The sequence below is a fragment of the Ursus maritimus genome, unplaced genomic scaffold, assembly GCF_017311325.1.
Source record: "Ursus maritimus isolate PB19 unplaced genomic scaffold, ASM1731132v1 scaffold_34, whole genome shotgun sequence".
Lineage (NCBI taxonomy): Eukaryota > Metazoa > Chordata > Mammalia > Carnivora > Ursidae > Ursus > Ursus maritimus.
Genome location: NW_024426008.1, coordinates 23,376,829 through 23,396,455, shown reverse-complemented (window position 1 = coordinate 23,396,455; position 19,627 = coordinate 23,376,829). Strand labels below are relative to the sequence as shown.

General features: G+C 36.2%; 1 protein-coding gene, 1 long non-coding RNA gene and 1 pseudogene across 2 annotated transcripts in view; 1 reads left to right on the top strand and 2 right to left on the bottom strand.

Annotated features, from left to right (window-relative positions):
- Positions 1-5,155, top strand: part of INSL6 (insulin like 6) — a 12,695-nt gene extending 7,540 nt beyond the window's left edge. The window contains exon 2 of the mRNA XM_008690912.2: positions 1,298-5,155. Coding sequence (XP_008689134.1) covers positions 1,298-1,656 — 359 coding nt within the window. The 3' untranslated portion in view covers positions 1,657-5,155. The remainder of the gene's footprint in view (positions 1-1,297) is intronic.
- A 1,213-nt stretch (positions 5,156-6,368) lies between these two features.
- Positions 6,369-16,951, bottom strand: LOC103663211. The gene is made up of 2 exons (XR_568705.2): positions 15,142-16,951; positions 6,369-7,854 (listed from the first exon to the last, which is right to left on the bottom strand). It is a non-coding gene; the product is annotated as an uncharacterized LOC103663211 (long non-coding RNA).
- On the bottom strand, positions 6,752-10,255 carry LOC103663210 (annotated as a pseudogene).
- Positions 16,952-19,627: the final 2,676 nt, after the last annotated feature.

Here is a 19,627-nt window from a genome sequence, read left to right as displayed (position 1 = left end):
AGAAACTGCCAATAAGGGGGGACTACTGTAACCCAAGTAGAAATGGGCAAAGGATTTGAATAGACATTTCTACAAAGAGGATCTACAATAAGCACACAAAGAGATGCTCAACATCATTTGTCAGTAGGTAAATGCAAATCAAAACCACAGTGGGATATCACCTCCCATCCACTAGGATGGCCATGATCAAAAATGGAAAACTCAAGTGTTAATGAGGGTGTGGAGCAACTCAAATCCTAATATATCAATGGTGGGACTATAAAATGATGTAGTCACTGTGGAAAATGGTTTCTCAGAAAATTAAACAAATTAACCTTAAGATCTGGCAGTTCTACTACTAGATTTATACCCAAGAAAATTACAGACATATTTTCACACAAAAACTTGTATGTGAATATTCACAGCAGCACTATTCATAATAGCCAAAAGGTAGAAACAACCCAAATGTCCATCAACTGATAAATGTATCAACAAAATGTGATATATCCATACAATGGAAAACTATTCAGGCATAAAAGGAATAAAATGCTGATACATGCTACAACATAGATATGTGAAAGAAATCAGATATAAATGGCCACATGTGTGTGGTATGATTTCATTTCCAAAATAGGCAAATACTTAGAAATGAAAAGTAAGTCAGTGGTTGCCCGAGGCTGGAGGAAGAGGGAAACGGGAATGACTGTTCACGGGTATGGGGCTTCTCTTGGGGCTGACACCAATGTTCTGGAATTAGATAGTGGTGATGGTTGCATAACCTTGTGAATATACTAAAAAACACTGAATTGTATGCTTTAAAATACTGAATTTTATGACATGTGAATGATATCTCAATAAAAAATGTCTTTGCATAAAAAATGTGCAAAAATTTTTAAGCTTTTTTATAGGAAAACACTACTTAAAACCATTTTAGTTAAGATATATACATTGCTTTTGAAAACCATTTTATTATTCAAAATGTAATTACTTGTTTTTTAATAATTAGCAGACTTTAGGGGCCCCTGGGTGGCACAATCGGTTGAGCTTCCAACTCTTGGTTTCTGCTCTGGTCATGATCTCAGCATTGTGAGATCAAGCCCTGCATCAGGCTCTGCACTCAGCACGGAGTCTGCTTGAGATTCTCTCCCTCTCCCTCTGCCCCTCCCCACGCTGGTATGCTCATGCTCGCTCTCTCTCAAATAAATAAATAAATCTTAAAAAAAATAATTAGTGGACTTTAGTATTCTAGTATTATGATTAACTTTTCATCTAAAGGAAGATTTTAATAAAGTAGGATTTTTTTCTTGTCTCTCAACAGTCTCTACTTCTGCCTCTGAGGAAGAAGCGATTAACAGTTTGGAGATGTCACCACTGCCTGAGTATAGATATATAAGGGCCAACTTGCCACCTGATAAGACAAGAGAATTTTCCTCATCACAAGATACCAATCAGTATATTCATGAAATTTCAGAATTTCAGAAGAAAGATACAAACAAAATTAAAACCTTACGCAATGTGTTTTGGGGGAATCATCCCCAAAGAAAACGCAGAGGATACTCAGAAAAGTGTTGTCTTAAAGGATGTACAATAGAAGAACTCAGCATCGCATGTTTTCCATACGTTGAATATAAAAACTTACAGAAACAAGTCCCATCATTTGTGACTGAGATATACTAACCATCATAGGAATTATACTAACTTAATAAAAGCTTAATATATTTATTTTACTTTATTTTTGGTAATTGTCCTTGTAGGTTCTTTGCTGTGAACACCATCTGAAAGTATTTGCAGGTACTTAGCAATACTTTACGGTAATAATAGGAATCTTTGGTAATTTTGTTAACCCCAATTTTTCATATATTTTTATATTTGAAGATGTTACTGGAGGTGCTTGGAACTCTCTCAGGCTGCATTTAAATAGATTATGGTACGTTCTGCATTCCATCTCTATGACACACAGACTAATGCCCGGTGACTATTAAGCTCACTCCAGTATGCCAGTGAGTCTGTCCCACCATCTTAAAAATAACTAACCAGCTACCACTCCTAGTAGGAGCCCTTATACTGTGATAGTACGTACTCTTTTAATTCCTTGAGTTTTATTTTAGTAACTGGTCAGAAATCTTCTGTTTCTACTGAGGACTTAAAGAGAGTTCAGGGAATGTCTCTAACTTGCAAAATCTCTCCAAGATACACTGCTTTGAAGGTACTGATATAATGTGATACTCTGTTTTGGCTTCGTCAGAATAGAGTGCTGACCTAGCTAGCAGTGTCAGCAGCACCTGGGAACTTGTTAGAAATGCAGTTCTCAAGTCCACCCAGACTTGCTGAATCAGAAACCCTGGGTGTGGGGCTCAGTGATCTGCGTTGTTACAGGCCCTCCAGCTCATTCTGAAGTCGGTTAAAGGTCGAGAACCACTGGTAATAGTCCTATGGAATACTGTCAAAATCCTATGACTTATGTGCCTGCATATTTCAACTCAATAAGATGTTGTAACACTAAGTTCGTGGTGTATTTTTCCACTTTCTGTCCACATGTGAAATATTTTTAATGGTACAAATTAGAGAAAAACTTATTCCAAAGAATTCAAAGTGGAATTCTTACTTTCCACCATTGATAGGAGGTAAGCATCATTTGAAATCTTTCTCTAGTTTCTTTCTCAAATATGTACTGTAATGTTCTTTACAATTAAAACTTTTATTCCTATTTGGCGCTGTTATTTCTTAGGACAAAGGTTCTTTTTCACATGTATCTATTATCGTATACACTTAAAATGCCTTAATAAATATGTCTGAACTTTTTTACCAGTTCCTGGGTAGTCTACATTCAGTTGTCTTTCTAAATATGGGGAGCCGCCTGCCTAGATACAAAATGACAGATTACATCACGGTTTCGTGGTAGATGGAAACGCACCACTAAGAACTGCCTGTGCTTAGGCTAGAATGCAGCAGTGCACTTGAGCCCGCTTTGAATTATAGGTTTGTCCCTGTAGTTTAAAAATAAAAATACAGTTTATTAGTTTACTGATATACACACATCAAAAGTCAAAATTAGAAAGGCATGAGATTGGGGCACCTGGGTGGCTCAGTCAGTTAAGCATCCAACTCTTGATTTCAGCTGAGGTCATCATCTCAGTGTTGTGAAATCGAGACCCATGCTGGGTGTGGAGCCTGCTTGAGATTCTCCCTCTCCCCACTCTTAAAAAAAAAAAAGCATGAGATTAACCAAGTGTGCTATTTGCATAGCTGAATACTTCCCTACACACTTCAATAATTTGTATGTTAGGGTATATATTAATTTGTTTTTTGGTTTAATGCCTATCCTTTAATATTTATAATTGTGCTAACAATGATTTTGTGCATTTGCATAGAACACTCACATTTTTCTTATGGACTCCTTAGAGCAATCCTGAAGCAGGAAAAAATGAAAGAAAGCTGAGATACTTTGATATTAAGCACCTTATTGAGTCTCCTTTATGTTCAGTTACTTGCCAGTTAGTGATAGAGCTGGATCAAGATTTAATCCTAGCATCTTGTTCAATACTCCTGATGTCAATAAAATCATGAACAGAAATTATCCACATATTTTTGTTTGGAGCTCAGGCCATTTATTTGGCCTTTGTTTTGACTTCTGTATTGGCTTCCAGCCCTAAATCTCCTGTTCTTTATTCTGCTTTGTGATGCTGAGACTTGGATCCTGTAAACCACACTTTTCCTTTACCAGCTGGCTTCCTGTTAGATTCTGCCAGTGGGGCACTAGAGAGGACCCTTCCCCTCTTGCTCCCTGTTTCTTTCAGCATCACCCAACAGCATTTCTGCCTACTGGTAGTGACAGCTTTGCTTGTTTTGTCCTCAACTTCCACAACCAGCTTCATCCCCTTCCCTCAGAAATACCAATCCCAGGTGTCTGATGCCCCTTCCTCAAAGGTCTGAGTCCCATCTCTGGGGGGCCCTCCCCCAAGCTCCCGCAGTACCAGCACCAGCTGGGCAGGCAGAGATCTGCTCCCAGCTCCATAGTGCCCTTCCTCCAAGCTTCTAGGTTTTGATAACCTCAAATTCTTTCCTTTGTGTAGGCATGGTAGCTGCTTCCTAAAGTTGTAGTTTTTCGTTTTTGTTTTTAATTTGTGTTATCTTACTATTTGACTTTTTTCTTTTTCAGTCCTCTAATGCAAGTCTAACATTTTTTATTAAATTTACTGTTAAAATACCTGATGTGGTTTCTGTTTTCTTGGGTGGGCTTGAATGATAAAGCCCCTGACAGTGTTTCAGAAAGTGGTTTTGAATTGTTTTAGGGCAAGGATGGTGGTAAACAATTTCATCTTAAAAGGAAACTCTAAATGATTAGTTATGGCTTGCCCATTTGCAAGTCAATCCAGGCCCAGATTACCGTTATCATTATGGATGTCTTTCCTTTTGTAAAATTTAATATAAATGGAGTCCTACAGTACATACTCTTAGGTCTGGCTCATTTCACTCAGCATAAGTTTTCTGAGATACATCAGTATTGTTGCATCAGTACTTTGTTCCTTTCGCTTTTTGCATAGCATCCCATTGTATTAGGAATAAGGCTGCTATGAACACTCATGTACAAGTTTTACTGTGAGCATGTTTTTATTTCTCTTGCATAAACATGTAGGAGTGGCAATGCTGTGGCATATAAGTGTATATTTAACTTCATAAGAAATTGTCAAGTGCTTTTTCTGAGATCCAGTTGCTCCATCTTTTCACCAACACTTAGTATTATCAGTCTTTCAAATTTTTATGTTTATGATTTTTACAAATCTGGCTTTCGAATATACTTAGCCATAAAGTGAAAAAGACTATGTGAATCCTGACTTACATATATCTTGACATAGTCTTTTTAATTTTAGCTATTCTCGTGAGTGTTGTGCTAGCTTACTGTGGTTTTAATTTGCATTTCCTCATGACTAATGATGTTGAGCCTCTTTTCATATGCTTATTTTTCATTCATGCATCTTCTTTTGTGTTTGTACAAATCTTTTGCCTGTTTTTAGTTTAATTAATGAATTGTAAGAGGTCTTCATAAATTCTTGATATGAGTGCTTTGTCAGATATATGAAATGCAAATATCTTCTCCTACTCTGACTTGCTTTTTCATTTCCTTAAAGTATTTTTTTTAGTTTATTTATTTGAGAGAGAGAGCACACAAGTGGGGGGAAGGGCAGAGGGAGAGGGAGAAGCAGACTCCCTGATAAGCAGGGAGCCCATCGAGAGACTCCATCCCAGGACCCTGGGATCATGACCTGAGCTGAAGGCAGAAACTTAACTGACTGAGCCACCCAGATCCTCCTTAAAGAATCTTTAAAAGATAAATTTTTAATTTTGATGAAGATCAATTTATCAGTTTTTCTCTTATAACAGGGGTATTTTGCATTGTGTAACTAACTAATCTTTGCCTTTTCCAAGTTTAAGATATTCTAAATTTTCTTCTAGAACTTTTATAGTTTCAGCTTTCATGTTAGGTCTATGATCCATTTGAATTCATTTTTGTGTATGGTGAAAAAAGAGGCCACGGTTTATTTTTTTCCAAATGGCTAACCAGTAGTTACCAGTACATTAATTTTAAGACTGTTCTGTCATCCAGCCCACCTTGGCATAACTTACAAAAATCAATTGACCATATATATGAGTGGGTTAATTTCTGATATCATATTGTTTCATTAATCTATACATTCATCCTTATGCCAATATCACACTGTCTTATTACTATGGCCTTATTTTAAGTCTTAAAGTCAGGTAGTTTAAGTTCTCCCACCTTTGTCTTCTTTTTTAAAAATTGTATTAGCTGTTCTTGGTTCTTCCTATTTCCATACAAATTTTAGAACTTTGTTAATTTTTACAAAATTCTGCTGAGATTGTGATTGGTACTGCACTGAATCTACAGATCATTTTGAGGAAAATTGAGTTTTCTAATCTATGAACATGGTATGTCTTTCCACTTAGAAATAAAATACTTAGGGATACATTTAACAAGTTATTTTTAAGTATTGCACCCTAAAAACTACAACAGTGTAGACCATTTTTTGGTCTTCTTTAATTTCAACACTATTTTGTAGTTTTTAGGGTATAATACTTATAAATATCTTGTTAAATGTATCCCTAAGTATTTTATTTCTATGCTATTTTAAGTGGTATTTTTAATAAATTTACTTTTTAATTGTTGCTAGTATATAGAAATAGTAAATTTTTGTATTTTGGCCATCCATCCTACAATATTATTGCAGGATTACTAGACCCTTAATGGGTCTAGTAGCTTTTTTTTTCTTTTTCTTTTTTTTTTTTTTTTGAAATTGCTTTGGATTTTTCTACATAATTTTGTCATCTATGGATAGAGGCAGTTTTATTTTTTCCTTTTCTGATATGATGTCTTTTATTTCTGTTTTCTTGCCTCAGTGCCTTGCCTAGGACCTCCAGTACAACGTAGATAAGAGTAAATGTACTTGCCTTGTTCCAGTACCAGGAGGAAAGCATTCATTCTTTAACCACTAGTGTGATGTTAGCTTGATTTTTGCAGATGCACTTTATCTGATTGAAAAAGTTCCAGTCTATTCCCAGTTTACTGAGAGATTTTATCATGAGTGTTGAATTTTGTTCAATGCTTTTTCTGCATATATTGAGATGATTATATAGGTTTTCTTCTTTATCTTGTCAATATCATGTATTTCATGGATTGATTTTTTGAGAGTTAAACCTGGTAGTATTCCAAGGGAAAATCTGAAGAATCTGTTGATATATTAATGTTTTTTTTTCCTTTTTCCTGGATCTATATGCAACTAGCGAAGGGTTTTTCTGTCGATATTTATAAGGAATATTGGTGTATAGTCTTCTTCTTATGTCTTTTTCTGGTCCTGGTATTAGAGTAATGGGAGCCTCACGAAGGTAGCTGGGAAGTGTTTGCTCCTCTTTTTCCATAAAGGATCTGTGTAGAGGGCGCCTGGGTGGCTCAGTCAGTTGAACATTTGACTCTTGATTTCAGCCAGGTCATGATCTCAGGGTTCTAAGACTGAGCCCCCTGTTGGGCTCTGTGCTCAGTGGGAAGTCTGATCCTCTGCCCCTCCCACCACACATACGCATGCTCTCTCTAAAATAAATCTTTAAAAAAAAAAAGAATCTGTGTAAGATTATTTCTTCTTTGTTTGATAAAATTCACAGTGAAGTTATTTTGCCTCAAGTTTTTAACTATAAATTTTTGGGTCTGTTTTGGCATTTTTTTCTTTCAAGAAATTAGTTGAGTCTAAGTTCTTCATCATATTTATTGGCATAAACTTCATATTTCCTTCATTATCCTTTAAATGTCTGTAGGATATGAATAATAGCCCCTTGTTTATTACTGATTTTGGTAATTTATGTCCTTTTAAAATTTTTCTCTGGATAATTCTACCTGAGGTTTATCAATCTTATTGATATTTTCAGAGTAGCAGCTTTTGCCTTCACTGGTATTCCCTATTGATTTTTTGTTTTGTCTTGTTATACTTCTAGCTTTATTTCCTCCTCTTTACTTACTTGAATTTAATTTCCTTTGTTTTCTAGTTTCTGAAGTTCTTTAGACCTTTCTTCCTTTTTAGTAGAAGAATCTAAGGCTATAAATAATCACAGCTTACCTGCATATGTATTTCTATTTTCATTCATTACAATATATATACAAGTATTTTCAGCAGGCTCCACGCCCAGTGTGGGACTTGAACTCATGACCCTGAGATTAAGAGTCACGTACTCCACCAAGCCAGCCAGTTGCCCCTACAAAATATTTTCCATTTTCTCTTGTATTTTTTCTTTGACTCAGTTTGTTTTCAAGTTTCTTATGTTTCACAGCATGTACCAAATATCTTCCTTTTATTGATGTCTTGAATTATGCTGTTGACAGAGAAGAATATCAATCTTTTAAAATTTCTTGAGAATTGTTTTATGGCCCAGCATATGCTTCATCTTGATGATTATTTTATCTGTACTTGACATGAATGTATATATTCTGCTGTTGTTTGGTGGAGTGTTCTGTAAATGTCAATTAGGTCAAGTTGGCTGATTGCAATGTTCTATGTATTTACTGATCTTGTGTTCTTCTTGTTCTGTCAATTAGTAGAAGTGTTGAAATGTCTGGAATTGTGTATTTGTCTATTTATCCTTTTAGGTTATTTATATTTCATGTATTTCAAAATGCTGATACTAGGTGCATGGCATGAATTGCTTTTGGTTATTAGGTCTCCCTTTATCATTGGTAATATTCCTGATATTAATACAGCCACTCCCAACTTACTGATTAGCATTTCCATTATATATGATTTTTCCACTCTTTTACTTTTGGCTAAAAAAGTATCTTCATCTTTATATTTCAAGTTGGTTCCTTGTGAACAGCATGTACTTCGTTCTTGCATTTTCATTACATTTGACAACATATATCTTTTTGGAATGTTTAGATAACTGATTAATATAATTATCAACATGGTTTGGGTTTAAATCTATTATGTTCCTGCTATTTTTTATTTGTCCTATTTGATTTCTCTTCTTTTTTCTCCTTGCATTCTATTGGGTTGACTTTTCTTTAATAATTCCATTTTATCACTTCTATTAGTTAGCTGTTAGCTATTTCTCTTAATTTTTAATTTTGATATTTAGTGGTTACCCTAGAGTTTACAATATGCATCTTTATCACAGATTACCTTCAAATAGTATCACTTCACAAGCAGTTTAAGACCTTGTCAGCAGTATACTTAACTCCCCGTCTTGTCTTTTCTTCTATTTGTGCTATATCCTTTTACTTCTACATCTATTACGAACCACATATTTTTATTATTTTGTTTTAAATTTATTCATACACATTTAATAAGATTATTGCCATTGCATACATTTTCAACCGATTTTTACATTAAGCCAATGTGTCATGCAGCCATCAAAAATCTGTAGTTCACTTTATATTCTAGCTTCTTAGAAATCAGGTTTGTAGTCTAATTTAGACCCTAGCTACTTAAAATCAGCTACTTCTGATTGCTTTCATGAAGTCTTTCTGTACTACAAACTCATGATCAGCATGAATTGTAAATATGCCTGGTTCAGTGCAAACATTTTTCAGGTCTGCTCCATTAGAGCCATCTGAAGGCTTTGTAAATACTTTGTAATGGTGCCTCCATAGATTTTCAAGATATCTAACCTTGCTTATAAATAAATTAATGTGAATCTTTTCTCTTTATCTGGAGACACCAAAGCAGGATCCACTGTACTTGTTTGTCGTCATGATTATTTTAACTGTGCAGAGGATCATATCCATCCATTTGTGTAACTGCATAAAGTTCTCTGAATCCATCAGCTGAAGTACTTCTAGGAAACCAGTATCCACCAATGGCATCTTTTTTTAATCCATAAAAATGATGCATGACTGATGATTCTTGGTGTAAACATTTCTCTGATCAAATGTGCACTTTCATCCATGTACTTGTCTACAATAGAATTGGATACTAAGAAATTCGCATTCCAGCTGGCTAACAGCAGCTCTTGCTATTAGTGTTTTCCTTAACTGTTGGCCCATATAACAAACAGCCTTTTGTAGATATCCCTAAGCTGAAATAATTCTAGGTTTGTAAGAGGTAGTTCTACAGTCTCTGAATTCTCTGATCTGTTCTGATAACCCCTCCACGTCACAAGAAGAAATATTCCCTAGGTCCTTATGAGACATGCTGTAAACCAGTGGATCTTGGCAAATATCAATGTAATCACAAACAAAACAACTCTTGTTCCTGACTTCAGCTTAATTTTTTCAAGCTGACAATGACAACAAACAACATATCTTGGTTCATTTAACAATGAATTTTTCTTCGGTTAACTTCTTAGGTACTTCACCCAGTTTGCCAAGATTTGGGTGATTGTATGTCCTTTGGATCATTTTCAGGCTATTCATACTGACTGGTAACTCCTTTTAAGTTCCCTTAACTATTTAAGATAGTTGTTGATCTTCTTGTGTTCCACCATCTTTTCTTGTGATAGCCTTGAAGCTCATTATGTCTATGGTCTGCCATGATGAGATACCATCACTCATAGGAAATGCCAAGAATGGCCATGGCCATTGGGGTGGGAGAAATAGAATGAAGGACAGCAGCACTGGAAGGCGAGGGATGGATGGCTCTGCTCATCCCAATTATCTTTCAAGGTAATCAAAAAGAAAGAAGAGCAGCGCCTGGGCGGCTCAGTCAGTTAAGTGTCTGACTCGTGACTGCAGCTCAGGTCACGATCTCAGGGATCGTGAGATTGAGCCCCGTATCGGGCTCCACACTCAGCAGGAAGCCTGCTTGAGATTCTCTCCCTCTGCACCCCCCAAACTCCCGTGCACATGCTCTCTCTAAAATAAATACATCTTTAAAAAAATATAGTAATCAAACCAGACATGGGTGTACCATGAAATTACCAGTTTTGGTTAGTAGTTTCACTTCAAACTTCAGTAGAATACAGAGTTAATCACAGGAAAATGCTCTCATGTTTCTACTACCAAATCTACAAACCTATATTTACCGCCTTGTACAATCTTCCCTCGGGTGGAGAAGTGTCCCTGACGTATTAAAGACTCATTTCTCTCTTGTGCTCTGGATCGCATTCAAAATTTTCCTCCCTTTATAATTTGCACCCCCATCAGTCTTTCTCTTTCTTTATGGCTCACTCCATCAGCATATAAACTTGATGTAATATCTCCCAAATAAAAACCAAGAATCTTATTTTCTTGCCCACTATCACTTTATTTTCCTGTTCCCCTTCATGGCAAAACTTCTCAAATGGTAATCTACACTTACTGTCTTTAATTCCTTACCAACCTTATAACCTCTTCAGCCCAATCCAGTCTGGAAGCTGTCCTCCACCTATACTGAATGTACCATCAGTTCACTAAGGCCAATTACAATGGTGAGTGAACAAAACTCCTATTACTCGGTGCTTCAGTAAATAACATTCAAAATGACTGACCACGGGGCACCTGGGTGGCTCAGCGAAGCATCTGACTCTTGATTTCAGCTCGGGTCATGATCTCAGGGGTGTGAGATGGAGGCCCCTTGCTAAAGATTCTCTCTTTCCCTCTGCCCCTCCCCACCCCTCTCTTGAAAAAAAAAAAAAAAAAAAGACTGACCACGTTTTCCCACTTAAAACACATTTCTCTTGCTTTCATGAAACTCCACTCTGCTTGTTTTCCTCTTTCACTGACCACTCTGTCTTTCTTTGCTGACTCATCCTCTATCTAACCTCTAAATGTTAGATTGTCTCAGAACCTGATCCTCTATTTGCTTCCGTTCTCTAAAAACACTTCCTTAAGTTACCTTAACTATATCCGTTATTTTAAATGATTACCTATGTGACATCTCTACTTAGAAATATAATAGGCATCTCAACATGTCCCAAATGGAATTCTGTCTAAACTCCTTCCTCCTCCATAAGTAAATAGCTCACCCATCAAACCAAAACCAAGGAAACATCCTTGATTTGTTCTTTTCTGTCACCCCTCCCATCCAATCCATCAGTTGGATCTGTTTCTACTTCTTTCCATTTCTATCCATAACTCTCTAGTCTAATACAAGACACTTTTAGGGAATGAGTGGTGAATAAACCAGTTTGGCTGGATTGGAAAGTTACTGTTGAGGAGTAAGAAGAAACAAATCTAGGTAAGGCAGTTTGGAACACATGTTGAAGGTCTTGGAATGACAGACAGAAGCCTGGTTTATAAGGGGAGCAGAGAGAGAGTTATCCCTCCTGGGCATAATTCTCCTGAAACGTGGTACTTTTTCAATAATTTAAAGTATGTTGACATAACGGTTGTTAAGAATATGGTAAAACTGTTGTTCAACATAGTACTTGAAGTCCTAGCCTCAGCAATCAGACAACAAAAAAGGAAAAAAGGCATTCAAATTGGCAAAGAAGTCAAAATTTCACTCTTCGCAGACGACATGATACTCTATGTAGAAAACCTGAAAGGTTCCACCAAAAAATTGCTAGAACTGATACAGGAATTCAGCAAAGTCATAGGATGTAAAATCAGCGCACAGAAGTCAGGTGCATTTCTATATACTAACAATGAGCCAGAAGAAAGAGAAATCAAGGAACTGATCCCATTTACAACTGCACCAAAAACCGTAAGATAACCTAGGAATAAACCTAACCAAAGCGAAGATCTGTACTCTGAAAATTGTAAAACACTTATGAATGAAATTGAGGAAAACACAAAGAAATGGAAAACAATCCATGCTCATGGATTTGAAGAACAAACATTGCTAAAATGTCTGCTACCCAAAGAAATCTACACATTCATAGCAATCCCTATCAAAATACCATCAAGCACTTTTCGCAGAGCTGGAACAAACAATCCTAAAATTTGTATGGAACCAGAAAAAGACTCCTAATAGCCAAAGGAATGTTGAAAAAGAAAACCAAAGCTGAAAGCATCACAATTTCAGACCTCAAGCTGTATTACAAAGCTGTAATCAAACAAGACAGTATGATTCTGGCACAGAGACAGACACATAACAGAATAGAGAACCCAGAAATGGACCCTTAACTCTATGGCCAAGTAATCTTCAACAAAGGAGGAAAGAGGGGTGCCTGGGTGGCACAGCGGTTAAGTGTCTGCCTTTGGCTCAGGGCGTGATCCCTGCGTTGTGGGATCGAGCCCCACATCAGGCTCCTCTGCTATGAGCCTGCTTCTTCCTCTCCCACTCCCCCTGCTTGTGTTCCCTCTCTCTCTGGCTGTCTCTATCTCTGTCGAATAAATAAATAAAATCTTTAAAAAAAAAAAAAACAAAGGAGGAAAGAATATCCAATGGAAAAAAGACAGTCTCTTCAACAAATGGTGTTGGGAAAATTGGACAGCCACAGACAGATGAATGAAACTGAACCACTTTCTTACACCACACACAAAAATAGACTCAAAATGGATGAAAGACCTAAATGTGAGACTGGAATCCATCAAAATCCTAGAGGAGAACACACACAGCAACCTCTTTGACCTTGGCTGCAGCAACTTCTTGCTAGACACATCTCTAAAGGCAAGAGAAAAAAGGGCAAAAATGAACTATTGGGATTTCATCAAGATAAAAAGCTTTTGCACAGCAAAGGAAACAGTCTACAAAGCCAAAAGACAACCAACAGAATGGGAAAAGATATTTGTAAATGTCTTATCAGATAAAAAGCTAGTACCCAAAATCTATAAAGAACTTTCCAAACTCAATACCCAAAACCCCAAAAATTCAGTCAAGAAATGGGCAAAAGACATGAACAGACACTTCTCCAATGAAGACATCCAAATGGCCAACACACACATGAAAAAAAATGCTCAACATCACTTGACGTCAGGGAAATACAAATCAAAACCACAATGAGATACTATCTCACACCAGTCAGAATGGTTAAAATGAACAACTCCGGATACAACAGGTGTTGGCAAGGAGGGGAAGAAAGGGGAACCTTCTTACACTGTTGGTGGGAATGCAAACTATGGAGGTTCTCAAAAAGTCAAAAATAGAACTACCCTATCACCTAGCAACTGCACTTCTAGGTATTTATCCAAAGGATACAATCATAGTGACTCAAAGGTTCACATGCACCCCAATGTTTATAGAAGCAATGTCCACAATAGCCCAAATATGGAAAGAGCCCAGATGTCCACCAACTGATGAATGGATAAAGAAGATGTGATATATAAACACAAAGGGATGTTACTCAGCCATCAAAAAGAATGAAATCTTGCAATTGGAATGACGTGGCTGGAACTAGAGGGTATTATGCTAAGCAAAATTAAGTCAGAGAAAGACAAATACCATATGATTTCACTCATATGTGGAATTTAAGAAACAAAACAAATGAACATAGCAGAAGGGAAGGAAAAATAAGATGAAAACAAAGGGAGGCAAACCATAAGAGACTCTTAACTGTAGGAAACACACTGAGGGTTGCATGAGGGGAGATGGGTGGGGCGATGGGGTAACTGGGTGATGGGCATTAAGGAGGACACACTTGGATGTAATGAGCACTGGGTGTTGTATGCAACTGATAAATCACTAAATTCTACCCCTGAAATTGCTAATATACTATATGTTAACTAAACTGAACTTAAATAAAAATTTTTTAAAAAGAAAAAAAGATGCTAGTGAAAGCAGTGTGAAAATAATACCAGGAGAGAAGTGGAAAGGTGGTCAAAGGATAGTGTCTTTAAAAAGGGTGGGGAGGGAAGTACTTTCTTCCTCACCAGCCAATAGGGCAAGCCCTACATCAGATTCCCTTTTGATGTTAAAATATGGCTTTGCCTCTGGTGACAGTCTGAGGTGATAGACTCCATGCTATAGGAAATGGGGAGGCTGGAGCAGAAAAGTGGTAACGGTTAAAACTTTGTTACTGGGGCGCCTGGGTGGCTCAGTCGTTAAGCGTCTGCCTTTGGCTCAGGGCGTGATTCCAGAGTCCTGGGACTGAGCCCCACATCAGGCTCCTCTGCTGGGAGCCTGCTTCTTCCACTCCCACTCCCCCTGCTTGTGTTCCCTCTCTTGCTGGCTGTCTCTCTGTCAAGTAAATAAATAAAATATAATCTTTTAAAAAAATTAAAAAAAAAATAAAACTTTGTTATGGGAAGAATGACCTGACAGTGACATGTAGGACTGAGAGAAGATAGGAAGACTAAGTAGGTTATTACGATAGTCTAGACATGAAGTTATAAGGGAGTACAAAAGAAGAGACTGGTGAAGGAGGCAGTGAGAAGGAAAAATGGAAAGAGTGCAAGAGATAAAAAAAAATAATCAAAGGTTTTTACTCAGGGGTTCTGAGTTCTGACGACTTAAGGGAATTGTGGTGTCATTATTATGACTAAGTACATTAGGAAGGGAGGCTGTTTTCTGCAGAAAATATGGTAAGTTCTGCCTCAGAGTTCTGAACTGCTAGCTGTGAATAGTTCTTACATATGGCTTTACTTGGTCTAATTCTCTGATCATTCACCACGATACAAAAATACTTTTGCAAACTTGGTTGTAGGTTAACACTTTCCAGATTATTGATTTGATTCAAATATATTAAATATCTATTTGCTATACTATATACATAACTGATGCGGCTTCATTTTTTACCTACCGCTGATATCCCTGTACTGCAAATTCATCAGAGGAAACATCCTTTTAGAGATGTGCTGCTACTTACTGTTCTGGGGTTTTTCCCTAGATATATTTGCAAGTTGTCTTTTTAATGCTAAAGATACTTGTTGGTCCCTTCTCAATTAAAAATCCCTTGAGGATACATCTGAACATTTTTTTCACCAACAATGTTCAGCATAGTGCCTTGTTCATTGTAGGTCCTCAAAAAAAGATCTGTTAAAAGATTAAATACATAGTTTATGGTTTGTTTACAACCTTGGCACGTTTCTTTAAAAATAAGGTAATTCAGCACATTGAGTATAAAAAGCATCAAAGTCACAAGTCCTGGGCTCTTGTCTGGCTTTGCTCCTGACCAGGTCTGTGACATTGGCAAGTTAAGGTAACAGCTTTGGATTTAGCTTCCCCAGCTACAAAATGGTTTCATCTAAATCTCTGATTCTTTCCTCACACTCCAGTAATCCTCCTTCATGTAGCAAATATTATGGTGACTTTGGAAAACATGGTTCAGTTCCTCAAGCAACCAAAGATATGTCTAGACTTGAAAGTGTACGATTTAAATAATACTTCCTGGTCTTTTGGCAGAGTACTCTCAAAGGCAAAGCTCATCCAGTCCAAACTTTTTAAAAAATTCATTTACACTCAACTTTCTCTCATCATCTAGGAAAATGCAGTATTGTCTTTTATACTGCTCCTTCCACAAAGAGTTACTTTCTATACTTTTATCAAATTGTTGTCCACTTAAATTCTTTTGTTTGGGGCGTAGAATGTGTAGCAACACAGCTAAAAATATATTCAAATGGTTTCTACTGGGAACTGAAATGATTTTGTCATCTTGCCACCTGGGCGATATAACCATGGATCACTGCAGAAAGCTTATCTAAGTGTATTGCTGCTTTAAAGCTGTGCTGCCAAAGCGGTGAAAGGCAACATAGTGAAACGGTTATGAACTCTGGCTTTGGAGTCAGACTGCCTATGTTCAAACTGCAGCATTTCTTCCTTCTAAACATGGGGCTTGGAATTTATTGTATATTGCTAAACTTCAGTTTCCACACACTTAAAATGAGAAAAATAATAGTACCTACCAAGTGTAGGGATAAAATGAGATAATCCACAAAGAGGGTACCAAAATGATACACAGATTTAATGTAATCCCTATCAAAAATCTATCTTTTGCAGAAATAGAAAAACCCATTTTAAAATTCATATGGATCTCAAGGGACACCAAAAAGCCAAAACAATTTTGAAAAAGAACAACAAAGTTGCAGGGCTCACACTTCCTGATTTCAAAACTTAACTATAAAAACTACTAATAATCAATACAGTATGGTCCTGGCATAAAGAAAAACATATAGACTATTGGAATAAAACAGAAATAAACTCTCACATACATGGTCAAATGATTTCTCAACATGGGTGCCCCAAGATCATTCAGTGGGGAAAGGACACTCTTCCACAAATGTTGCTGGGAAAACTGCAAATCGACATGCAAAAAAATGAAGTTGAACCCTTACCTCACACCATATGAAAAAATTAACTCAAAATGGATTGAAGACATAAAATGTTAAGGGCCAAAGCTATAAAATACTTGGAAGCAAACATAGGGAAAAAGCTTCAAGACACTGGATTTGGCAATGATTTCTTGGATATGATACCAAAAGAAGAGATAAATTGGAATACATCAAAATTGAAAACTTTTGTGCTTCATAGGACACAAATCAACAGAGTAAAATGGTAACCCACTGAATGGGAAAAAATACTTGTAAATTATATACCTGATGAGGGGTTAATATCCAGAATACAAAGAACTCCTATAACTTAACACAAAACTCAATTTTAAAATGGGCAAAGGACTTAAATAGTCATTTCCCCAAAGATACACAAATGGCCAATAAATTGCACGTGAAAAGATGCCCAACATCATTCATCATTAGTGAAATGCAAATCAAAACCAGGTTGCTGTACCACTTCACACCCAATAGGATGGCTACCAAACCAAACCAAAAACTGTAGCATTTTTCAGTCAAAAATGTGTACTTTGTCTTCTGGGTAAATTTCATAGAATAAATATGATCTTTACTTGGCATTGCTTGTTTCTTTCCTTTTTCTGTGTAGAAATTTTATTTTTGACTTTAATATACAATAACAGGACATGGTTTTAATATCAAAAAGTACTTTATTATCTCCTTGTCTGACCAAGAAACAAATTGTTAATATGTTGCATATTATCAAAATACCTTGTTAAGTTTTTTGAGAGGATTATTAAATCTTATTTATTGTGAAATGTAAAAACAAGACAACAAAATGGTACTCAGGGATTTATCTCCACTGAAGAAGACCCAATTTTTATATCTGTTAAGGAAAAACCATTAAATTCTAGAGAGGTTAAAATTAGATGACTTTTTAGAAAGATTATATGTCATCTAATTCTTAATTCAGATACACTATTTGGAATATTTGCTTAAAGATCTCATATGCTCAGCTGTTCTGACACTGACATATCTTCCCTTTCCTGAGGTCGTTTTTGAGGTAGTGCTGGTTTGGCCCATGTCCATAAGAGTACCTTCTAGAGCAATGTTTCTCAACTGTCTTTGTATTATTTCTCTTTTCCCCTCCCCGGGGAACTTTTTAGCCATTTTCTCCCTCATCTTCTCCATCATGAAATTTTAAAAGCACTGCATATCTGTTCATGTGCTGCATGTATTTCTGTGCTTTATACTTAAAAAGAGTAAGATTTTTCATCCCCCAAATACCAGTATTAATCCTCTTAGAGGTGACAGCTCTTGAAAAAACATGTTCTAAAGAGAAGTGGTATATGCAACTCTAACTCTCATACTAAGTCCAGGCCCAAAATACCTTCTTACGGGTCCTTTATATCTGAGATTGTTTGGGGCCACACCAAACTAAGATCCCCCAAACACCATGATTAGGGATAATCTTCTCAGAGCTGCAACATAATTAAATTTTTTTTTCTCTTAGTTTTGTTTGAATGTTTATTTAACAGGGAATTCTAAGTTGATATACCATCAGGATTCACCCTCACATAAGGTTATCCAGGATTCCTTTGCCTATATCCATAACTAGTTTATCTACTCTTCTTTATTCTTGATACATGAGTGGGATTTAGGATTTTATCAAGATACTTAAGAGGTAATGGCTTCCCTAATACAACTATTAACATGAACTACCTGATGCAACTTCAAAGGAGAAGGTAGCTTGCAATGTTAGTACTGATAAGTGAATACTTATGTAGGAAGATCTGAAGTGATATACAATGAGGATATAGTCTTTTTTTTTTTTTTTTTTAAGAGAGGAGAAAGAATTCCACTAAGAATGTGACTGTTAAATGGCAAGCTGGAGAACTATAAGAAAATGACCTAGGTAATTACTAGAGCCGAAGTACTTTTGGCATTTGATTGAGTTATTTGTATGGTAATCTTACACACTTATTATAGTAAATTAAAAATAAATTTAAAATAAGTAAATTTAAAGTAAAAAAGTAATATATACTCACTGTTTCTTAGGTCTCAGATTTACAAACCATTTTTAGGAAAAGAACTGTCCTCTACAATAGTCCCAATTTTTGAAAAATTCTTCCTCCATAATAATAGTTTTAGAAATAAATGGGGCCTCTTAAAGAATTTACAATGGTGCATTCAGAGTTCTAGATTTCAACATTTTTCCAAGTCCTTCAATAAAAAGGTAAAATTCAGTTTCAGTTTTCATTGTCAACAATACCTTTACTCATATTATCAAGAACACCTATTCAACAAACTGCACTAACAGAAAGGAAAAAAAAATGATACCGGGAGGTACAAATTATCCTCAAAATTACTGATGGAAACATGGACTGGACGCCTAGTTGGCTCAGGTGGTTAAGCATCTGCTTTTGGCTCAGGTCATGATCTCAGGGTCCTGAGATCGAGTTCCACATCAGGCCCCTTGCTCAGTGGGGAAGCTGCCTCTCCCTCTGCTTGCTCCTCCCCCTACCTGTGCTCACTCTGACAAATAACTAAATAAAAATCTTCAAAAAATAAAAAATAAAACATTTTTTAAAAAGAGAGAAAACTTCTGGCAGAATTTATGGGAAATAGTGACTGTTATTTTGTTTTTAAAATGCTTTCTGAATAGTAGTAAGTGCAAATATTTAACACAAACCACTTCCGATATGTCATTTAGCTTTGAGCCACCCAGCAGTTTGCACATCAAGGGCCGAGACACCTTGGTTATGCAGATTAAAAGTGTTAGTGAATTCAGTTATTTGTTCCTAAGAATCAAAGCGAAGTCTTTGATTTTGCAAACAATTTTCTTTTTACTTTTCCTCCAAACAAAAATCGAGGGGTCAAAAATGCTACTAAAAAATAAATTTTGTTTCAATATACTTAAAATTTGGGATAGCTATAAAGATTCATTGCTACAGCAACGTTCAACAAAACTATTATGCAGAAGAAAGCATATGTGTATTTTAAGTAGTCAAAAAAGAAAATTTCAAATAGATATTTTCATAATTGAGTGCCTTGAGTGTTAGATTCGTC